Genomic DNA, 21,580 nt, shown 5'->3' with positions numbered 1-21,580 from the left:
TATTTATTCACCTCTTATGGCACAGTACTGTAAGTCAATTGCACACCACTTGTGCTTTTGTGACAGGATAGGTGGCCATCATCTGTTCTCAAACAATACGCTGGTACAGGAGTTGGACAGGTTAGATGATCTTTTTCTGTTGGTTTATGCTCAAATGATCAGTTTCTCTAAATCTTGTTTCGGGAAGACAATTTACATACAAGAAAACAGCACCCATCAAATGAAAAAGAACTACTTCATTTATTTTTAAACATCACTAAGATGCTTAGCACTTCAGACTGAACATAAACAAAGAGCAGTATGAGAACTCCAAACCTGTTTTTTCAGGGTTGAATATTTTCACAGATATAACGGTAATCTAGCGTGGCAGATAATTTACTAACAATTCCACCACAAGAATAAGAAAAGTACTGTTTATTTAAGTTAGAAAGATTCTAAATACACAAGCATATAAAGTTAACAAACAGCATACATAGCTTAAACATTGTAAAATATATAAACTGATTTTTATTTTTTAATGGTAATTACACTACCATTCAAATGTTTGGGGTCCCAAAAAAATTTTTTTTTTTCATGTTTTTGAAAGAAGTCTCTTATGTTTGCCCATTGCATTTTTTTTAATGAAAAATACAATAATATTGTTAAATATTACATTTAAAAATGTTATATTTCACAATATAACATTTCCATTTCCCCCGAATTAATTCCAATTAATTTAATCATGTGATGCAAAGCTGAATTCTCAACAACCATTACTCCAGTCTTGAGTGTCACATAATCCTTCAGAAATCATAATATGCTGATTTGATGCTAAAAAAACAACAACATATTATTAATGTTGAAAAAGTTGTGCAGCTTAATATTTTGTAGAAAACATTGCCTTTGAAGAATAGAAATTTCAAAACAACAGCTTTTATTTGACAGAAATCTTTTGTAACATTTTAAATGTCTTTACTGACACTTTTGATCAATTAAAAAAAGAAATACTGATCCCAAACTTTTGAACAGTATTGTATTGCTAAAATGGGAACTTTCCAAGAGTCTGATTATATTGCGAAAACTAAGTTTATATTCATGTTTAATATTCATTATGTACCCATAACTCTACAGTGTCACAACCTGGAATAACCTGTTAGCCTCAGATGTTTCAATATTTACAGTTTACTTGTCTTACACAATAACATTCTATGACAGATCCTTTTTCAGATATTTCACATTCAAAAGAGTCTCTGTTTATTATTTAAACAAACAAACAAAATTATTCATCAAAACACCTCCTTAACTTATTCTTCCCCATGATGAAATACACAATAAATAACAATCCAGCTCTGTGTTCCATATCATGTTTGGTGTTTGGATTTACAAATGTGTTCCCTGAATAACCTGTAAAAGTAGAAAGGCAAGAAATGAGGTTTATTCATGTATGTTTATTTCAAAATACTCTCTGGGCTACCAACACTCAACACATGTCTATTTAAGATTAGGAAACCTCTGATATGCGTGTATGTGTATATGACATAAGAATGTACTGTACCTCCTCACTATTTCCTTGCTGACAGTAAAGAACGGCATCATGTACCGATGAGAAGAGAATCGATTTAGTTACTTTCTCGTTGAAAAAATCCCCCTTCTCCATACTCTCTACAACACCTCCTGAAAGAGAGATTACAAGTAATGATGACAAACAGGTCCGTCTTGATTGCATAGTCTGGGTGTTGTTTTTTTCTCCTCCCTTCCCTTATGTTATGCTGTATTTCTGATTCCCCTGTACTGCATTTCATTGCCTTGTACCCACATGTGCAATGACAATAAAGTTGAGTCTAATCTAATCTAATCTAAAATATCTTAAATTGTGTTCTGAAGACGAACAAAGCTTTTACAGGTTTGGAATGACATGGGGGTAAGTGATTAATGACAAAATTTTCACTTTGCAGTGGAGTAACCCTTTAAAAATAAAGGTTATTTTTTTGCCATTGATGGTTTCATGAAGAACCTTTTACATCCATGCAGCCTTTCCATTACATAACATTCTTTATAGTGGAAACAAAGTTTCTTTAGATCATTAAAATGTTTTTCACATGAAGAAATAAAGGAAATAGAGATTCTTTATGGAAACCAGAATGGTTCTTCTATAATAGAATCATTGCAAAAACACCCTTGTGAAACTACTGGTTTGTATTGGTCACTTACTCTGGCAGCCACAGAAGTACACCTGTACACCAGCCTCTCCATAATCTTTATAGATCTGCATTAAACAAAGGGTTTTAACAAGGTTAAAACATTACATATTTAATAAGTCACTAATGTACAGTACGGATTATGTCTCACATTGCGTAGAGTCTTCATGCCAACTGTATCCAGGAAGTTGACAGGGCTCAGGTCAAGAATGATTGCCTGTGGGAGCGTGGTGTCAGTGTCAGGGTCAGGCCCCACCTCCACAGCAGCCACATCCTTTGGTTCTTTGACTGACAACTTATGCACATCTCCATTCGCCTCTGCTTCTTCCCCACTTTCATCTGTGTCTGAAAATTTTGGTTCCTCCCCCTGGTTAAAAGCAGACACTGCTGACTCAATCAGAAAACACAAACACTCATTTTTACAATTCTTCTCATGTATACACACAGTGTCTTCAAAAGCAAACCTCAGCAGCTTTAACAGCTTCTTTAGCTCTTTTCTTGGCCTCTTTCTTTGCTTTCTTTGCAGCTTTCTTTTCTTTTCTGAGTCTCTTTGCTTCCAGTTTTTTCTTGTGTGAGAGAAGTTTAGCCACATCTACCCCAGTCTGCACACAAACATTTATTTTTACTGCATGAATGTCCTGACCTGTGCACGTGCTGTATGTAGCTTGTTTGGGTTAATCACACAGTGAATGTTTATGTTAGAGCTATGTTTGGTATAACTGCCTGTTGTGAGTAGTGTCTTGTAATTGCTCTTTACATAATTGTGTGTGAATGAATATGCTTGAGAGTATATGTGTGTATGGTGTTTGTGAGAGTCTACCTTCTCATAGAGTGCATCAATATACATTTCAGCATTGGCAAAGTACAATGTTGCAGATGAATGGAAAATCATTATACCAGGAATCTCCTTCACCTGCAAGTGTGTAAAAAAATAAATTATACTCAAAATAATAGAAAAAAAAAAACTTTTTCAAAATAATTGCACAAATTTTGTAAAGCTTTGTTGGCAATTAAAGTTTTCTCGATGCTCAAATTATCAAAATTATTTACAAATGCATAAACAAATGAACCAAATTAAATGTAATGTGTTTTGACTGAGGCCCTGAAGACAAATCCTGAAAATAGTAACCAAACTTCAAATTTATCAGAAGAAAGTTGTGAATAGTTGTTTATCAACTTAATGTTCACCATTTAAGTCATTTTTATACATCTTGAACACGGTCATTACTAAAACATTTAGTTAACGGTCAAAGACTGTGTTGTGGACAATTACATTTTTCAACGAAATCTAAAAAAGGCCTAGTTTCAGTGCACTAGTTTCAATAGCACTACAACAAACTACTACGTTTTGCCTGATCACCTGCACACATATTAGATACTTCATAAATATCATTTATATTAGGTCATGCTTACAGCACAATTACACACTCAGTAAATGAAACTACAACACCCACTTATTCAACGCATCCTGCAAATAGTAACCAACACAGTAACAACAAAACAAGTAAAACACACAGTGCGCCTTTGCAAAGCTACATGACACCGATTCATCAGATTATCTAAGAAAATTTTGCATTAAGAGGTTTCTGGAAGAATACTGTAATTCAGGTTTTTAACCATGAGAGACGGCCGTTTCAACAGAAATTTAAAGATGCATTATGCCTTTCAGTCCATCTTAGTCATTTGATTTGGTAAATTGTGTAACACCTCTGATGTGAGAAATATAACTAGACCATCTAATCTAAAGAATTAGGTGAGAACAGTGAACATAGCTGCATAAATTGCTATAATGGTGGTCATGGTCACCTGATTGTAGTCCTCTACTGGTTTGTAGATATCAGTGCCAGGAACCTGGCCAAGAATAGAGTATTTTGGTCTGTTGTAAAGAGAAAAAACAGGTAAAGAAGAGGAAAGGAGTCAACACATGGAGGGACAGATGGTGAATTCTTATGCAAACTGTTTATGATGCTTTCAATAACAGGAATTTTAGCCACTAAGGCAATAGTATATATGGCCAGCCTATAGGAAGCTCAGATCTGACGTTCATCAGCAGTGCAAAGTAAAACCGGAGACCGCATGCAGAACTAGCTTTACATTCTCATTTAAGTGTGTAAACGGGCTCAAGACTATGGAAAAATGGTGCACGTGCCACAGTTTAATGTGCATTTGTGGATTATTTAGCTTTGTGTATGTGGTTTCTGTCACTCACAGCTGAGTTCTGAAGACAACAGTGAGGATGGAGAAGGCAATAGATGCAGCAAGTCCCATATCAGGATTAAACAACACAGTCAAGATCAAAGTCATCACCCACACCACCTAAACACACAAAAAACAGAGTGAATAACAGCTAAACTGTGTATTTAGATCTTTCCTTTTCACCTTATTTCTGTCACTCTATTCACTCCCCTCATTCTCAGTCATATTTTGTCTATATATAGGTCTTTTTTAATGTGTTACATAAGCTTTGCTTTCTCATGAAACCCCCTCCTTCTTGTTCTCTCTCACCATATCCACTTTGTTGGTCCTCCAGAGAGAGCGGATGTCTCCAAACTGCTTCATCATGCCTTGCAGGTTTACATAGATTATAGCAGCCAGCACAGCCTAAAGAAACCAACGCACACATGTACAATATGTCTATATATATCCTTATAAATGGATACATTATCATATTCATGAAATAAATGAATGAAAATTTTGTCATCATTTACTCAGAATAATTTGTATTGGATGCTGTTTTAGTTTCTTTCTTATGTTGAAGGATGTATTTTGAAGAATGTTGGTAATCAAACAGTTGATGGTCACCATTGACTTCCATAGTATTTTTTTTCCCCTATTATGTAAGTCAATGGGGACCAACAACTCTTTGGTTGATCAAAATTCTTCAAAATCTCTTCTTTTGTGTTCAACATAAGAAAGAAACTTATACAGATTTGGAATGACATGAGGGTGAGAAAATTATGACAAGATTTTCATTTTTGGGTGAACTACTCTGTTAAGCACAGATACGTTTGAATATTAATACCAGGCCCACACAAGGGCTGATTCAAGGTACTAACCTTTGGCAGCTCCTCAAATAGTTCGCCAATCTTTAACAAGATCACCAGAATTACCAGAGCAGAAATCGCTCCAGCCACCTGAGAGAATGACAGAGGCAGGGTTCAGTTTAAACTTTCACCCAAAAAACAGTCATCTAAAGAACTCACCATCCATCTCTCCAGAACTAGCTAGTCAAAGATACATGAAGTTATATATGTCAGATTGCAGTTTGCTGAAGTTCTCACCTGTGACTTTCCCCCTGTGCTGACCTGCACCATGCTGCGAGACATAGAGCAGCTGATAGCAAAACAATTGAATAAGCCTCCAATGGAGTTAGACAGACCCAACGCTATGAGCTCCTGATCCAGAGAACAGACGATAGGAGAAAAACACAAGATGTTCAAACAAAAATGTTTTTCTAAATTTTTGCCATTCAGACTTTTTTGATATAGATCAATGACTTCCAGCAAAAAACACAAACTGACAGTTTTTCAAATGTGCCTAGATGGAAAAATTACAGGCTTAAATGTATACACTAAAATTCCAAGAAAATATTGTAAACCTTTAACCATATTTTAAGTGCAGATTTACTGTGCAGTTTGTTTTATGTTGACACTAAATTTGACATTAAAAATGAAAAATATATTATATATGTTGCATGATCCTTTAGAAATCATTCTAACATAGTACATTTGTGATGCTTAATATTTTTGCGTAAACTATGATTTTTTTTTCAGGATTCTTTGATGAATATAAAGAATGCCTTTCATTTGAAATTCTTTTTGTAACAGTGTAACAACAGCCCCTTTCATATATACAGTATTTACAGGTAAATTAACGATAAATTACCGTTAAGAGACCATGTGTGAGCAGGACATTTTCAAAAAATAGGAAGTTGTAACATTATCAGTGAATTACCGGTATTTCTATAAGAATACAGAACAAGATTAATGGTATGAGCATGTATAAGTTTAGGACATGCTGACATAAGATGTCTACTCTGGGCCAATCATAACATTCTGATGCAGATGATGCATTTACTCCACGCTGATTTATGGAAGTCAAAGAATAGTGCAAATATTTCTAATACAATGTCTCTGGGCCAAAAGCGGCTGCGTAAATGTGAACGGTTGACACAAAAATGAAAACATCAACAAAAACATTGACCACGTATACCTCTCCATGTTTAAAAACACAACACCGGGAGGCAAAGCCATTTAGAGGTCATTTCTGGTTAATGGTTTTACAGAACTTACCGGTATTTTGAAACTGATGTGTGAATGGTGCTTTACCGGTAAAAAGACGAAACGCTGTTGCATGTTTACTGGTATTACTGTGAGAAAGGGGCTAGAAGTGTCACTGCTGATCAATTTAATGTGTGAATATAAATTTGTGTGTATATAAATATATATACACATTTAATAAAAACAATCTTTTACAGGCATTTAAAGTCTATTACCTGGTTACTGTCGACTTTGTAGGCATATTTGAGGGCGAAAATTCTAAAAAGTGTTATAGCCAGTGAGTTAGATATACCATAACCAACAACAGCCAGTGCAAAAGCATCACCGACCATTGAACCCAACAGTGAGACAGCGGGCGCCACAGGAGCCTGCAGACTAAAATATGAAGATGTACTATGATGCTGCAGTTGTATTCTATAGCTGTAACCATTTTATACACATACTATGTTGAACAGTTGAATTTGTGTTGCATAGTTGTGGGTTGGACTCACCCTGATGGGATTTTCCCAACCACTTCAACACCATATTCAGTCTTCAAATCCATCTGCCACGACACCACAGTAGCAATAATAATCTATACACACACAAGATGAAAGCTTTAGGAAGCAATATGCTATATTACCTCAGGAAGAGCAAGGAAAACTGATGACATTTTATATATATATATATATATATATATATATATATATATATATATATATATATATATACATACAATATATACAATATATATACAAATAAATTTTATTGTAAATAAAAAAATATGAATATAAATAAGTCTATGTATGTCCTCAGTTAGCTAAGTAAACGTGTATGTACATGTTTGTGTTTCACTGTATGACGTAACTCACAGTGATCAGCTCAACAGGAATCGGAATAGGGATTTTGCGTGCCGCTAAGGCACTAAGTTCCTTTGCAGCAACCAGACCTATAATGGTTACAATGCTAACTACCAGAGTACCAATATTAGTCTGTCCAAGCAATGCACAATCCTCTATGATAGTCTGGAGAAAGAAAGAAAAATAAATAAATAGAGTGAACAGTATTAAAACGTATGTAGCTTGCTGAGTGCAAATCATGACCCCCAACCACTAGGGGGCACTAAACACAAATTACACATAGATGTGTTTATTTGTCTTTGTCTGTGGGCTTTTGCATACCAGTTATGGATAGTCCTTAATTAAGTGTTTGGGACTGTGTGTGTGTTCATACTCACATATATAAGAGACAAAGGTCCACTATACCGCTGTGGATTGATGCCAAAGGAATATTTGAGCTGGGAGACGATAACGTGAATGGCGGCCGCTGTTGTATAAGCTCTCACCAATGGCTCTGAGAGATACGTTACCACAAAACCAAACCGAACCAAACCGAGGAGCAACTACACACAGACACTGAACACTTAGTCACATACACAACTTTAAAACCATATAGCCTACACTTATGAATGAGACTACCTGGAAAATGCCAGATAAGAAAGTCACAGTGGCTGCGATCTTGACCCTCTCTGCATCACGGCTGACAATGTCCAAGCTGGTGCTGTTGGTATCATTGCCTGGTATCATGAAGTCTGAGTCTGGAGCCAAGCGCTCCGTCACGCTGCCAATCATAACGCTCATAACTGCATATGTACCTGTAGACAGAGAGATTAGAAATTAGGACTATTTGTTTGTAGGGGCCAAATGTCTAGGCGGATTTAATTTAATAGTTTACTCAAAAATGAAAAATTATCTTCTCCTGTAACAACAAGATGAGTTGTGAGACAAGGTTGTCAATCACTCAACACAGCTTTATACAAGCATCATAACAGTAGTCCATACAACTATACTGATCTATATTTCAAGTCATAAAACAGCTTAATTTGCAAAAAGACTGAAATGGCTCAACAGCTCTCAAATCAAGTATGGCTCCTAAACCACTGGTTTGAAGCATCAAAATGGCATTAAACTTGTACCATAAGTGCCATATTTGATTCAAATGGAATGTAGACCAAAAAAATAAATTAAATAATAATGTTATTTTCTTTTACTCATGTGCATGTCATTCTGCATGGATTTTTAAAACTATATATATAGCTCAAGAGTCATGAGATTATTTTTTTTTTGGTTCTTTTTGGAGCATGAACTGCTGTTGTATAGAAAAGATTGATGTGAATATATTTTTTTATGTGTTCCAAGGAAACAGCTTACAGATTTAGAATGAAATGAGGGTGTGTAAATGATGACAGAATTGTCATTTTTCGGTGAACTAGGCCGAACTATGCCTCCCTCTTATCAAAGGGAGGTGTGTGTACTTACCCACAGAAATGTGTTTAGATGTTCCAAATATGAAGTAGATGAGAATGGGGTAGAAGGAGGAATACAGACCAAAAACAGGAGGGACTGCAGCCAGCAAAGCATATGCCATACCTAGACACACAAAACACACTGCATGTTACATGTGTGTGTTTGTATATGTTTATGTTTAGTCTTATGTAAAAAAATGTGCTTTGGCAATACAGGTGTGCATGTGCTTGTGTTGCACCTTGCGGCAGGTGCATGATTCCCACACTGATTCCTGATATTAGATCTCCAATAGCATTTTCTCGAAATGGGTATCGTGGCAGCCAAGTCAGGAGAGGAACAAATGATAGGAAACAGCTCTTAAACCTTGGGCCTGTACACCTGGTGAACAAAGAAAAAGAGAAAATTTTGAAACATAGAGAAGAACAAGATAACTGCCTTAAAAATTAATGCTACATTTTTTTAAAGCCTGAGATTTCTCTGAGATGCTGTTGCACCCATTAAAGCACAAGATGCTATTTGGATCTTTCTCAATTCATGCTGGACAACAGTGATTTGTTTATTAGATTTGACATAAAATTGTGGAGTTCATGTTTTTAAGTTCAAGATAACTGGAGTATGTTTTACAAGAAAATTCAGTTTGTTTTTCTACTATAATTTCACCTTTAATTTAGTGTTATTTGCCATTTCTTTGTAATAATTAGTCAAATTTACAAGCCAAAAGCAAATGAAATTAGCTTCTTCATAATTCCTTCATTTTTTCAGCTATAGCAACAGTACTGCTTCAATTAAAGCAAAACGAGAGCAAACAAAATACAGATTTTTTTTCTTTTTCAATGTTCTCTTATATTATGATGTGATTAAAGTTTGTATTGTAAAAACACAAAAAAAAAAAAAAATATCTCACAGTGTGATATTATTATCAAAAAAGGCCACACACCTGACAGCTTCTCTGAATTTTTCTTTTGCTGAAATTTTGAAATCCGATTTCTCAGCAACTTGGTCAACACCGAGCTCATCCAGTACATCTCTCTGAATGTGATATGGCACCCTTTTCCTGAGATCTTTGTCTTTCATCTCTTCTTCCATTTTGAACCCTCTCTATCTTAAATGTGATCCTGAAAATGTTTCTTCTCACATTCACTGTTCAGATCACATCCAGTGCATAGATCCCAAAATGTATGTCCTCACAGCGAAAATTCAATCTTTAATGTCCATTTAAACAGACCCAGATCAATTCTGAAGGATGTTCTCCAGTGATTTGAAGTGAGAGCTCAACAGGTCTGCTGCTCATGCAGTGAAGCTTTGAACAGCAATGGATTGATTAACGTCCCTGGCCCTGCTCTTCTAACACAGTTTGTGTTAATGTGTATCCTGCCCTTTCTGATCCCCGTCTGATCCATTCACACACTCACTAACAAAATTCTAATGTGTCCATATGAGGAGCAAAGTCCCAAAAAGAGAGAGAGAGAGAGAGAGGAGGGGTGGTGGTTCTACAGAGTCAATGTCGGAAATGTTCACACTAGAGATCTACACCACCTTATCTCGGCCTGATTAGATAGAAAACATGTTCATTCTGCAAAACCATGTGCTTTTGTATGAGTGAACTGTGTATAGTAGATCTTTGAAATCACATTTCTGCTATAAGAGGTGTTTGTTTTGATCCAGTGAAGTAGAGACATCTTCATCTGAGAGTTCGGAGACTTGTATATGAAATTGCAATTATGTCATGCACATATGGCTGTTTTTTTTTTGTTTTTTAGCATAGTAGGTAATACTGACAAAACATTCCTTTGGTGAAATTTGGGATGTCCTCAATTGGAGTACCGTTTTATTTACCCGAAAATACTAAAAATGCTTCTGTTTCTGATATGATCAGCTTTAAATATAAAATAGAGGCTTATAGTATGTCTTCAGTAAACGTGTAAGAGAAACAAGCTTATTAAATATTAATGTGGCCTCTCCCCAACACCTGCCCAGAGAACAAAGTCTCTACTAATAACATTTATGGTTCAATTCACTGGGGGTACAAGAACATTTCAGCAATGCACGTGTGCACTTCATGTATACTTACAGAATTGTACTGAGTTGGTGCAGATTTTATTGTGATTCTGTTAAATTCTGTTGTCTTTTGTTGACCAGAGTGCTAATAATTATTTTCCAAACATGTTTCTATGTTGTTATTTGTACATATTTTATTTTACAGTCTTATTTATTTTACTACATATTTTATTTCAATATCACCAAACCAAATTGGTCTGTAAAATGAAATATATGTTAAGAATCTAGGAGATTTCATATGCACAGGCCTGCATTACAAATTTTTGAAGATACTTTATATTTGAGCATCCATCTAATCTAAAAGTAGAATAATGCAAAGCAGAACAAATCAACAACCAAGTAAATAAAAAAGCAAAATACAGAGGTAAAAGCTGACACAAGTCATTGGCATAAGAAAATTCTGACCACGGTGTCAGTTTTTAATTTAACATTCAATAGCCGACAAGCATCTGTTGCCGCACATCACCTTAAATCCAAATAAATGCACACAGTTGCTCCAAATTCTTTGAGATTTTTTTTGCTCCGGATTCTTTGAGTTTTGCAAGTTCATGTATTTGCTGAGTTCATCGTTCAGAAAGGGAGGTCATTAAAGGTCACAGCTCAGTAACTTCTGTGCCTGTGTTCTGTAAACAGATACATAATTGAATCAGAACAGAAAAGGCTATTGAATTCCACACAAACACAAAGCAAAAATAACCAAAATAGCACACACACACACCTGTAGGCCCTGGTAGTAAAGGATTGCATGATGAACTGAAGGAAAAAATGAAGAAAGAGACAGAAAATCTGGAACAAAACCATGATTCTTCATCTGAGATAGCAGACCATCTAGAGACAAACAATACAGTAAATAAATGAATGCATTAAATGTATTAAACACCAGTTCTTGAGGATGAATTATCTGTTTAAATGTCACATTACATATTATTATAAAACCAAACACCCCAGATCATGACACTATATTTCAGACTGTGGCTGTACGTGTGAGATGCACAACCTGGACATGATGCACAGAAAAACAAGGTCTGCGTGTTCTTAAAATCCTGAAGCACCTGTAACACAGAGAGAGTGGTAAGACACGCAAGTGTGCATTTAAACATAATCACGGTGACAAGCAGAATTTAAACTGAGATTTATTGGTTAGGAGTTAATGAGAGCCAGAAACAGGTAATCTATTTCTGTTCATCCTTGGTAAAATATCAACACCTCTACGTGTGGGTTCAAGTTTTACGTGTGTTCTGTGCCACTAACTGATTTGAATGAGCCTATGGCCACTGAGTCCATGAAGGTGACGCCACCTAGCTCCAGAATAACGCAGTGCTGTGCACTCTGAGCCCCCTGCTGGTCTGGAGGTCTTACTTCAGGATTCTCATTAATGTCATTGCTTATTGTCTGCATATACAAAGAGAATAATTAAATTTTACTCACTGAATGGAAGGCAGGGAGCTGTAATATAGGTTGTACCTGTTTGAGTAATGTGAAGGTCTGGTCTGCATTGGCATAGTAAAGTGGATTACAACAGGAAAACACAGTCACTCCATGGATCTGGTGTGCCTGAACCAACAAATTCAGGGATTTATATTTATATTAAATAATATTATATATGTACTAGGAACACATCTACTGTCTATGTAATATTCCTAAATAACATATAATTATATACATAATTATATATAATTGTTACATATAATTCATATTGATTAATATGTTAATAAATTAAGCTTTGCCATCACAGGAATAAATTACCTTTCAAAATATATTGAAATAGAGAACAGTTATTTTAAATGATCATATTTCACTATAGCTGTATTTTTGATCAAATAAATGCAGCCTGGGTGATCATAAAGGGCTTTTGTTAAGCTACTGCTTAAGATGATTAACCACATTTCAAAACATAACTTAGGCTGGTTTCTAGCTGCATTGTGTGTAAATATTACCTTTGAGTATTTCTCCAGATCCCTGTAACAGTCTGTGCCAGCAATATGCCCAAGAACAGCAGATCTGGGCCTGAGAAATTTAGAAAGAGGAAGAATGAGAGTTAGCATGAGAAAGATGAAAAACCGAAAGAGAAATAGAGAGAGATGCTGCAGATAAATATTAGACAATGCTGATGACTCACTGCTGTGTTCTGAAGATGATGGTAAACAGAGAGAAAACAATTGCAATGCCAAGCCCCAGGTCCAGATTAAACACCAAGGCACTGAATAGTGTCACTACCCACACTACCTGCAGTCTCAGTGGGAAACACACACACAGGAAACACCCCTGGATGAGAGGCCTACATGGAACTGGATTTTGGGTCCGCTGTGTAAGGATGAAATTGGCCCTTACCAGGTCCAAGCGGTCTGTATTCCAAAGTTTAGGGACATCTTTGACTTGTGCAAAAACCCCTTGCAGATTCACTATAATAATGACAGCCAAAACTGTCTGAAACACACAAATGCACTTTATAAAACCACCTTATTATGCTATATCCATATAAAATATTCTTTGTTATTGAAGATGATATAGGGACCTTTGGTAACTGCTGAAAAAGGGGGCCAAACTTCAACAAGATCAAAAGAATTATCAGCGCAGACACCAGAGAAGAAACCTGTGAGAAAGAGAGAGGTCATGTTCATAGAGTAAAAACTGCAGTGCTTCCACACTGAAAAATAACTTTCTTTTGTGCATGTGGTTTACATTTTATCAGTTTGTTTTATCACCTTTATGATAAGAATGCCAAAGATGTTAATGACCTGTGCCTTAATTATAGTCACATGTGGCATGTTCTTACAGCACAATTCAGTTTCAACCATAACTTAGCTGTTTTATTTGAAATAAATACAAATAGTTATGCATATATATATATATATATCATAGGCTGTTTTGAATTTCAGTATATACATGTACTTTAAAAGTATTGTTCATGAAAATATTTTAGTTAAATGTCTTTGCTTCTTGTGGCCACTGCCTGAATAACAGTGTAACTATTTTCTGAGAAAACAGTCACTGTAATGCCCTGTTCACACCAAGAATGATAAATATAAAAACAACGATATTAGCATCCACACAAGCAGACAATATCGTCTGTTTATTCTCAGCGCATGCTCGTCTGCCACTTTAAATTCTCGAGCTCATGATTTTTTCCTGATTCTGATTGACTGTCAATTATTTTTATCATTCATCAGCAAGAACAGTTTTTTTTTTTTGAAAGTGATTCCAATGATATTGTCTCTCTGTGTCTTTATCATTATAGCTGCGTTGTGGATTCTGCCAGGTTATGTGATTCACATGTAAACAGCGATTGAACTGTTATGCATGTACCACATGTTGTGCATGTACATGTATCTGTAACATGAGGTTGTTTTATTAACACAAAATAGCAGGTGTTCACACCTGAGTTTGTCCGCCTGTACTCTCCTGTACTGTGCTGCGAGACATGGATCCGCTTACTGGAAAGCACTGGAACATCCCGCCTATGGAGTTACACAGACCCATAGCCAACAGCTCCTACAGAAAGAGAGCCCATTTATGTAGTTCTGTCAAACGATTAATCGCAATTAATGCATCCAAAATAACAGTTTTTGTTTACATAATATATGTGTGTGTATTGTGTGCATTTAGTATGTATACATAAATACAAACACATGCATTTATATATTTAAGAAAAATATGTGTTTATATATTAAACATATTTATATACAATATAAAATATAAGAATATAAATATATAAATGTATACACAGGTTAATATTTTCAAAATATATACTGTATGTGTGTATTTATATATACATAATGAATACACACAGTACACGCACATATGTAAAAAAAAAAAAAAAAAAAAAAAAAAAAAAAAAAAAAAAAGCGATTAATTGCAATTAATCGTTTGACAGCAACAGATCAGATGAAGGGAATGCTACAAAATGGGTATTTATTGAGAACATATGGTTAAAGTTACACAAATTGATTGTTACCTGGTTGCTGTGAAAGGGGTACCCATGTTTATGAGCAAACATCATGCCCAATGAAGCTTGGAAACCATAGCCCACCACTGCCAACGCAAGAGCTGTCAATAACAGCTCCTGAGAGACAGAAAACCATGGAAGGGAGGGAGGTGAGAGCTTAGAGGTAAACAAAGAAAGAATTAGTTTAGCACCTAAATACTTCCTGCTAATTAGCTTTGTAAAGAAAATCCAACACTGTGCTGACCCGGTTGGTATGGGTCCAACAATCTGTATTCCATACTGACCGGACAGATCAAACAGCACTGACGACACAGTGGCAAAGATAATCTACGAACATGAAGAATTTATTACTGTTACACAGAAATATCTTTAAAACACTGAAGCCATGCTTTATAAGTCAGCTAATGCAACAGGCAAAACTAAACTAGATTACATTTTAAACCACAAAACAAAAATAAAACATTTTAATTGCTTAAAGAAATTAAATATAAACACCCACAAATGTTAGTTTTTGACCTGCCAGTATTAAATGTAATGTATTCCACACTAGACTGATAAAAATGTAAACACATAAATAAAAGCTAAATAAAAAATAAAAACCCTTTGCGCACCAGTACCAACTCCCATGGGATGGGAAACCGAGAGCTCCAACGTGAATTCACCATCTTTCCACCAACAAGTATCACCAGGGAGACAAGGGACACTACCAGTGTTGCCAGTAACACTCTCCTGATTCCACTCACAATGTTTGAAAACATCTAGTGGACACAGATATGTACATTTAACATCTGAGATGAACACAGACATAAAACACACGGTGCTCATTCTCACCCTGAAGACAGCAAAGACGCCTCTGTGTCTGACTATGGAGATGCCCATCAGTAAAGGCAGCTGATGAACAGTCACATGGACAGCAGCTGCCATAGTGTATCCACTGACCAACGGCTGAGACAACCACCGACACACCCCTCCACAACGCAGCACATACAGCACAATCTATAGGAAGAGAGATTTATACACAAACACACACACACACACACACACACCCCAATACAGGATTAATACAGCTTCTGTGTGTTTTACCTGTATCAGTCCACACAGAAAGGTCAACTGAGCTGCAAAGGCAACTCTAGCACTTTCAGCCTCAATCTCATCACTCTCTGCTCCGCTGCTGCCAGCACAACATCACAAGCCACCGTACCAACCATGATGGAAAGGACAGAAAAAGTACCTGTGGGTCAGAAAGATCATCAGCCAATCAGATCTGAACATCCAATCAAATAAAGACAAAGTGATTATCATATAATAAATAACGTTTAATATATGAAGTTTAATATACTTTTTTTTTAAATTTTGTATTTTTTGGTATTATATATTTTTATTGTATATTTTATTTTATTATATATTTTATACTTCATTTTATTTTAATGATTTATTTCATTTATTGTTATTTTATATATTTTTATTTAATTATATATTTAAGATTTATTATATGTTTTATACTTTATTTTATTTTAGATTTATTTTACGTAATTGTAGAACTTATTTTATAATTTATTATACACTTCAGTTTATTTTATAATTTATTTCATTTTAATGATTTATTTATTAAATTTTACATGCATTTGATTTTATTATATATTTTATACTATTTTATTTTAGATGTATAATTGTATATATTATTTATTTCATACTTTGTTTTGCTTTATATTTTATTATATAAAACAAAATGAAGCATTAAATAAATTATTTTTTATACACACACACACACACACACACACACACACATATATAACATCATCATATTTATATTTTACATTTTTTATTATTATATTTTTTACTTGATTTGCATTTTATTTTAATATGTTTACAGTTTGTTTTTTCATATATTTTTATTGTATATATTGTAGACTCAATTATTTCATTATTTTATTTAATCTTTTTTAATTATATTATATTTAATTACTTTTTATTTAGTTATTATATATTTATATATTATAAATGTAATTTTATTTTGACTCAACAGTTCATCTGAATTAATTTTCTTCATTATTTACAAAAACCCATATATTAATATTTTTATTGCAAAGTGGCATTGTGTATATTGTGTGTGTACCTACCCACAGAGATGTGTCTGGATGTTCCAAACATGAAGTAGATGAGAACAGGGTAGAAGGACGAATACAGACCAAACACTGGAGGAACTGCAACCAACAAAGCATTAGCCATCCCTATGGGAAGCAGAAAGTCAGAAAATGAGTCATTTGTGTGCAGAAGATTGTGAGCAGTTCTGTACAATAGAATTAGTCATTACATCCACTTTATCAGTCTGGTTTGAATCACAGTGCATTGTGAAGAAAATGATCAGCTGCCAGCTGATAATACAGATCTGTAGGTGTCTAGAAACAGGATGATGAAAATCATAACCAACCCCTCACATCACAGACACTTCAAGTGTCTACACTCTCAGGGAACCCTTAAAATCTAATTTGATTGATGTTCACACCTGCATCAACATAAATTCTTTATATTTTAGAATACAGTTGTCATAAAACAGTCTGTAGTTCAAATAACACAGAAGAGTGTGTGCAAGTCTTAAACCTTGTGGAAGATGCATGATTCCCACACTGATTCCTGAGATCAAATCTCCAATAGCATTTTTCCTGAGTGAGTACCGTGGCAGCCATGACAAGAGAGGTGCAATAGACAGGAAGCTGCTCTTCAGCCTTGGACCTGAACACCTGTAGCACAACAACAGAGAAATATGGGGGTCGGCATGTATATTTAGCATGGACAGTTTTTATTTTATGATCACAATTATGCTTCTTAAATAAGCTCCCACACTCACCAGCGCTCCTCCTTCAGCTTTGCCCAAATTGTCCGATGTGCCTTCCACCTGCGCTGTCCCAGGATATCTAGCTGTGCTTCATTCAAACCATAAATGGGATTGGGATTGAAATTCTCACTCTCTGAACATCTTTGATTGTCCATCTGTATATAAAGGAGAAAATGTGGCTTAAACAGGAACAAGTGTACGAAATGATTGTTTCCCAATGTGAGGTTGTTGTAACTTGGCTTTGAACTCTGAACGAACCTTATATTATCTTCTCACAGTAGCTAAACCAATTAAACTGGACATTTATAATTGGATAGAGACAGAGTCGTTATTCACTTCTCTCCTACAGGCTACTAAAGGGTTATTTATTGTCTCAGATGTTCACCAACAACATTTATCGTTGGATCAGTGAAGGAAGTCTGTCATTGTCTTCGCTCTGACCAAAGGTTGGATGACTTTAATCTGCCACTCCTGAGAACAGAGATCAAATTACACAACGTCACATGAGTGACGGCTTGTACTGAACAGACCTGCGTCTATTTTTACTGTAGCACTTTAATAATGTTCACCAGAAAATGATTAAGCAATGTGACTTTCTTGTAGGAGGCAAGGCTGTTTTATCCAATGAGAAGATGCACTGCTTTACAACAAATAATACTAGAAACTGACCTTTGACCCCATACAAGCTTAAGTTATAAAAGACATACATTAGTCTATATGCAATGTTTTATTTATATATTAATCTGTACATGAATATAACAACACAAGCAGATGGCAAAACACCACAATGTGTTTTCCACTATTTTTGAAGCCACATTTAAATATAAAGGACATAAACACACAGTAGTACACAGGTTAAAATGAACAATTACAGCATTTGGTAGAAATGCACTAAATAAAGCTTGTAAAACAGCTGATCAAAACTAAAGGATTCAGTTTCTTAAGTGTGAAAAGACATCAGCAGCCAAAACTGATAACACATTAAAGCTCATCTGCGTCTTTTAGCACTCTCTGATAGGAGCACACGTGAGGACAGGTGACTGCACAGGTGCGTGTGCAGTAAAACTGGAAATAAGCTTATCATCAATTAGTTATCTTACCTTGTGTAGAGATTTCACCAAAAACTTTCTTGTGAGTCCAGAGGAAACCACTTTATTATCCCTGTGCACATGAGGTAAATAGCTCAACAAAACCACAGGCCACCTGCGGAACGTTTCTCAGTTGAATTTCTCTCCTTAAATATTTTCATTGCTTTCTGTTGTTTAAAGGTCAGATTTATAATGTTACATCATATATAATTCATCACAAATGCTGTCTCCATCCTACATAATAAACACCACGGTTATTATCTGCAACTCTGTGTTCCACTGGTTTATATAAGTGTCGACAGTGCTTAAAATCAGAAGGCAAAAAAGGTTGTACAGCATCACACCCACACACACTCTAAATATACATTTAACAGCCTTAAAAAAGTAACAAAAACAACAAACACAAGTTGGGGAATTTCCATTACTTCATTGGTCAGTACATATAGAAAGTTTTGATAATGTAAAATTTGTTATATTTATGTTTTTACATTTTACATAATCCATCTATCTATAATAAAAATAAAATTAAGCATAAATGTGAATTTTTTTTTTCCACATGATGCATTTCTGCCCTAGATGCGCTCTCTCAGTACCATGTTTTTCCTCAGTATTGAAACTGCCTCAGCAACACAGTGAGATCTCTGAGGCGCTCCGCTCTGCTCCGTGCAGACTGGTGAACCGGCAGCTCAAAAAACGAAAACGTGAAGCTACGAGAAAAGCTAAGATTTGTGACTTGCCTCAGAGGGGGCAAACGGGGAGGTCTAGAGGGGTGTCTTGGTGGGAGCGGCTTGCGCTTTACCCTGGCACTCTGACTATTCCCAGGTTCAGTGTTTGTGATTTGAGGAGGGGGTGGTTGGGGCGGAGGATATGGTGCTGTGATTGGCTTCGAGTGGGCAAGAGGCAGGGGTGAAACTGGAGGGGGAAAACTGGTAAAGGACGACTCAGAGTGGGAGGAGCCGTCCCAGGGTGTCATGCTGTCAGGAGCTGCAGATGAGATGGGAGGATGGCCGCGTTTCCTCGTTTCGGCCTGAGGAGTGGATAGAGAGGGCCACGCTAAAAACAGAAGAGATGAAAAATATAAGAATCTGAATTGTTCTGAGACCTGTTTCTGCTATTTATTAAAAAATAAACTTTAATTCTCATTAAAATTTTATTTTTTTTTTAATGTAATTTTGACTACATATCTAAACTGTCTATATCTCGTAATTGCAATGCGACTTTATATTTTATTACTGTGATTTTATTTCCATAACTGCAACTTTACATCTCATAATTGCAACTATTTCTTATAGTTGTGATTTAATATCTCACAACAATTTCTTTATTTTGTATTTCCAATGTTACGTCTCATAATTGCAGCTATTAGATAAAGATACAACATAGTGATTCTATATCTTGTATTTGCAAATATTTCTCACGATTGCAACTTTCTTGGATTTGTGACTTTATAAACATAATCAGTTTCCTGTTTTTTGTAGGAAACAGGATCTCATACATTTCTTAATTCCCCTGTAATTAACTTTATCTTACACACATGTTCAGTTCCCATTATCATCTCACCTAACAAGTCACATAACAAAGACGAATGTTTGGACAATAGCAGTTGATTAATTTAGCACCTCCTAAATTTCTATTGTCTATTGATGAGCTCAGGTAACATTGTGTAGACAGGAGGAACAAAGATCAACGTAAACACACAGTTTATATGTCACACATCACATTACTTCACATATAATGAGCCCTTAAGTCTGGTTTATGAAAACATCTGATTTCAAGTTAAATCAGCTAATATCTAACAACAACTTCTCATATAACAATGCACTATTGATTACATATAGACTATAATAGTACCTGCAGATTTATTTCTTGATGAACCAATCAGAGGGAGCCTATCCTTTGATATCACTGCATTGTCCTGTATAGTGAAACCACACACATAATTATGACTGTTTAAATTATATATTCTATATTTTTCTGCATATTCACTTGTATTTTCAATCTATTTACTGTAATTTTTGTGGAAGAGCCATACCTTATTTTCAGCCTCCTTTTTCTTGTGTTTTTGAGACATCTTAGGGTTCTTCTTTCCAGATTCATCCTCTTTAAGGCCTTCCCTGAATCGTGACATCCTTTTTCTCAAGATCAGGAAACACACGCTGTGACTCATTTCAAACAAAAGACAACATTAGCCTCACAACACACAAATTCACACTTTTACTATTGCAGAAATTTTTTTTATACTCACATTAATTTTTCATCCTCTTCTTTTTCAGATTTTGTCTCCTCTTTACATCACATAATAATATTTTTAAAAGAACATACTCTCATTCCTTTCACATTCTGCAAAACTTAATGGGGCTAATCTGTCTCCGTTAATATCTGTCTCTCCTTCACGTGCTCTTCCTTTCCTCTCTCGCTTTCATTCGTTCAGCTGTGGATTAAAAGGGTTGGCCCTCGAGCCACTATGATGATGAACAAAAGGGAACTGGAGAAGGGGGTGAAATATTTATACTTAGTTGCACAGCCAAAGCCCCCCAACACACTGTGTACCCTCTCTCTCTCTCTCTCTCTCTCTCTCACTCACCCAGCCGCATACACTTGCTGGACTGTAGCCCAGGAAAACACTGATACATTATACGTTCATGACTCTATCTCAAGGCATGAGCCACTCACACACATGCACGCATAAACAACTGCAAAAAATTTTTTATTTGGTACCATTTAAAAGTGTGGACACACATCCTTATTCTATACTATTAGTATTTTTTCACATTATAGAATAATAGTGAAGACATTCGAATATAAACTAACACAAATTGAACTGTGCATCTTGTGCCATATATATATATATATATATATATATATATATATAAAATGATTTTTAGTAATTTTGTTAAGTCCTTTTGTCAT

General features: G+C 35.3%; 2 protein-coding genes across 2 annotated transcripts; both read right to left on the bottom strand.

The window, feature by feature from the left end:
- Positions 1–890: 890 nt before the first annotated feature.
- LOC109104415 (solute carrier family 26 member 6-like) lies at positions 891–10,374 on the bottom strand. Its single transcript, XM_042729828.1, has 19 exons — positions 9,680–10,374; positions 8,981–9,120; positions 8,755–8,865; positions 7,915–8,090; positions 7,674–7,838; positions 7,309–7,461; positions 6,949–7,031; positions 6,673–6,832; positions 5,459–5,572; positions 5,234–5,311; positions 4,683–4,778; positions 4,387–4,493; positions 3,984–4,053; positions 2,998–3,090; positions 2,642–2,779; positions 2,329–2,544; positions 2,191–2,245; positions 1,535–1,653; positions 891–1,383 (listed from the first exon to the last, which is right to left on the bottom strand). The coding sequence occupies exons 1-19, from the start codon at positions 9,826–9,828 to the stop codon at positions 1,360–1,362; spliced, it is 2,247 nt and encodes a 748-aa protein (XP_042585762.1). The 5' UTR covers positions 9,829–10,374; the 3' UTR covers positions 891–1,359.
- Positions 10,375–10,498: 124 nt separating this feature from the next.
- On the bottom strand, positions 10,499–21,517 carry LOC109086190 (solute carrier family 26 member 6). The gene is given in 21 exon segments (XM_042729829.1): positions 10,499–11,423; positions 11,519–11,628; positions 11,798–11,852; positions 12,052–12,192; positions 12,265–12,354; positions 12,738–12,807; positions 12,920–13,026; positions 13,132–13,227; positions 13,316–13,393; positions 14,179–14,292; positions 14,756–15,073; positions 15,358–15,504; positions 15,578–15,742; positions 15,830–15,924; positions 15,927–15,977; positions 16,867–16,977; positions 17,348–17,487; positions 17,595–17,737; positions 18,683–19,723; positions 20,522–20,585; positions 20,703–21,517. Coding segments are annotated over 18 exon segments (2,061 nt in total). The 5' UTR covers positions 18,683–19,723; positions 20,522–20,585; positions 20,703–21,517; the 3' UTR covers positions 10,499–11,393.
- Between the last annotated feature and the right edge of the window lie 63 nt (positions 21,518–21,580).

The sequence above is a fragment of the Cyprinus carpio genome, chromosome B8 (genome assembly GCF_018340385.1).
Source record: "Cyprinus carpio isolate SPL01 chromosome B8, ASM1834038v1, whole genome shotgun sequence".
Lineage (NCBI taxonomy): Eukaryota > Metazoa > Chordata > Actinopteri > Cypriniformes > Cyprinidae > Cyprinus > Cyprinus carpio.
This window is presented reverse-complemented; position numbering and strand designations above follow the sequence as displayed.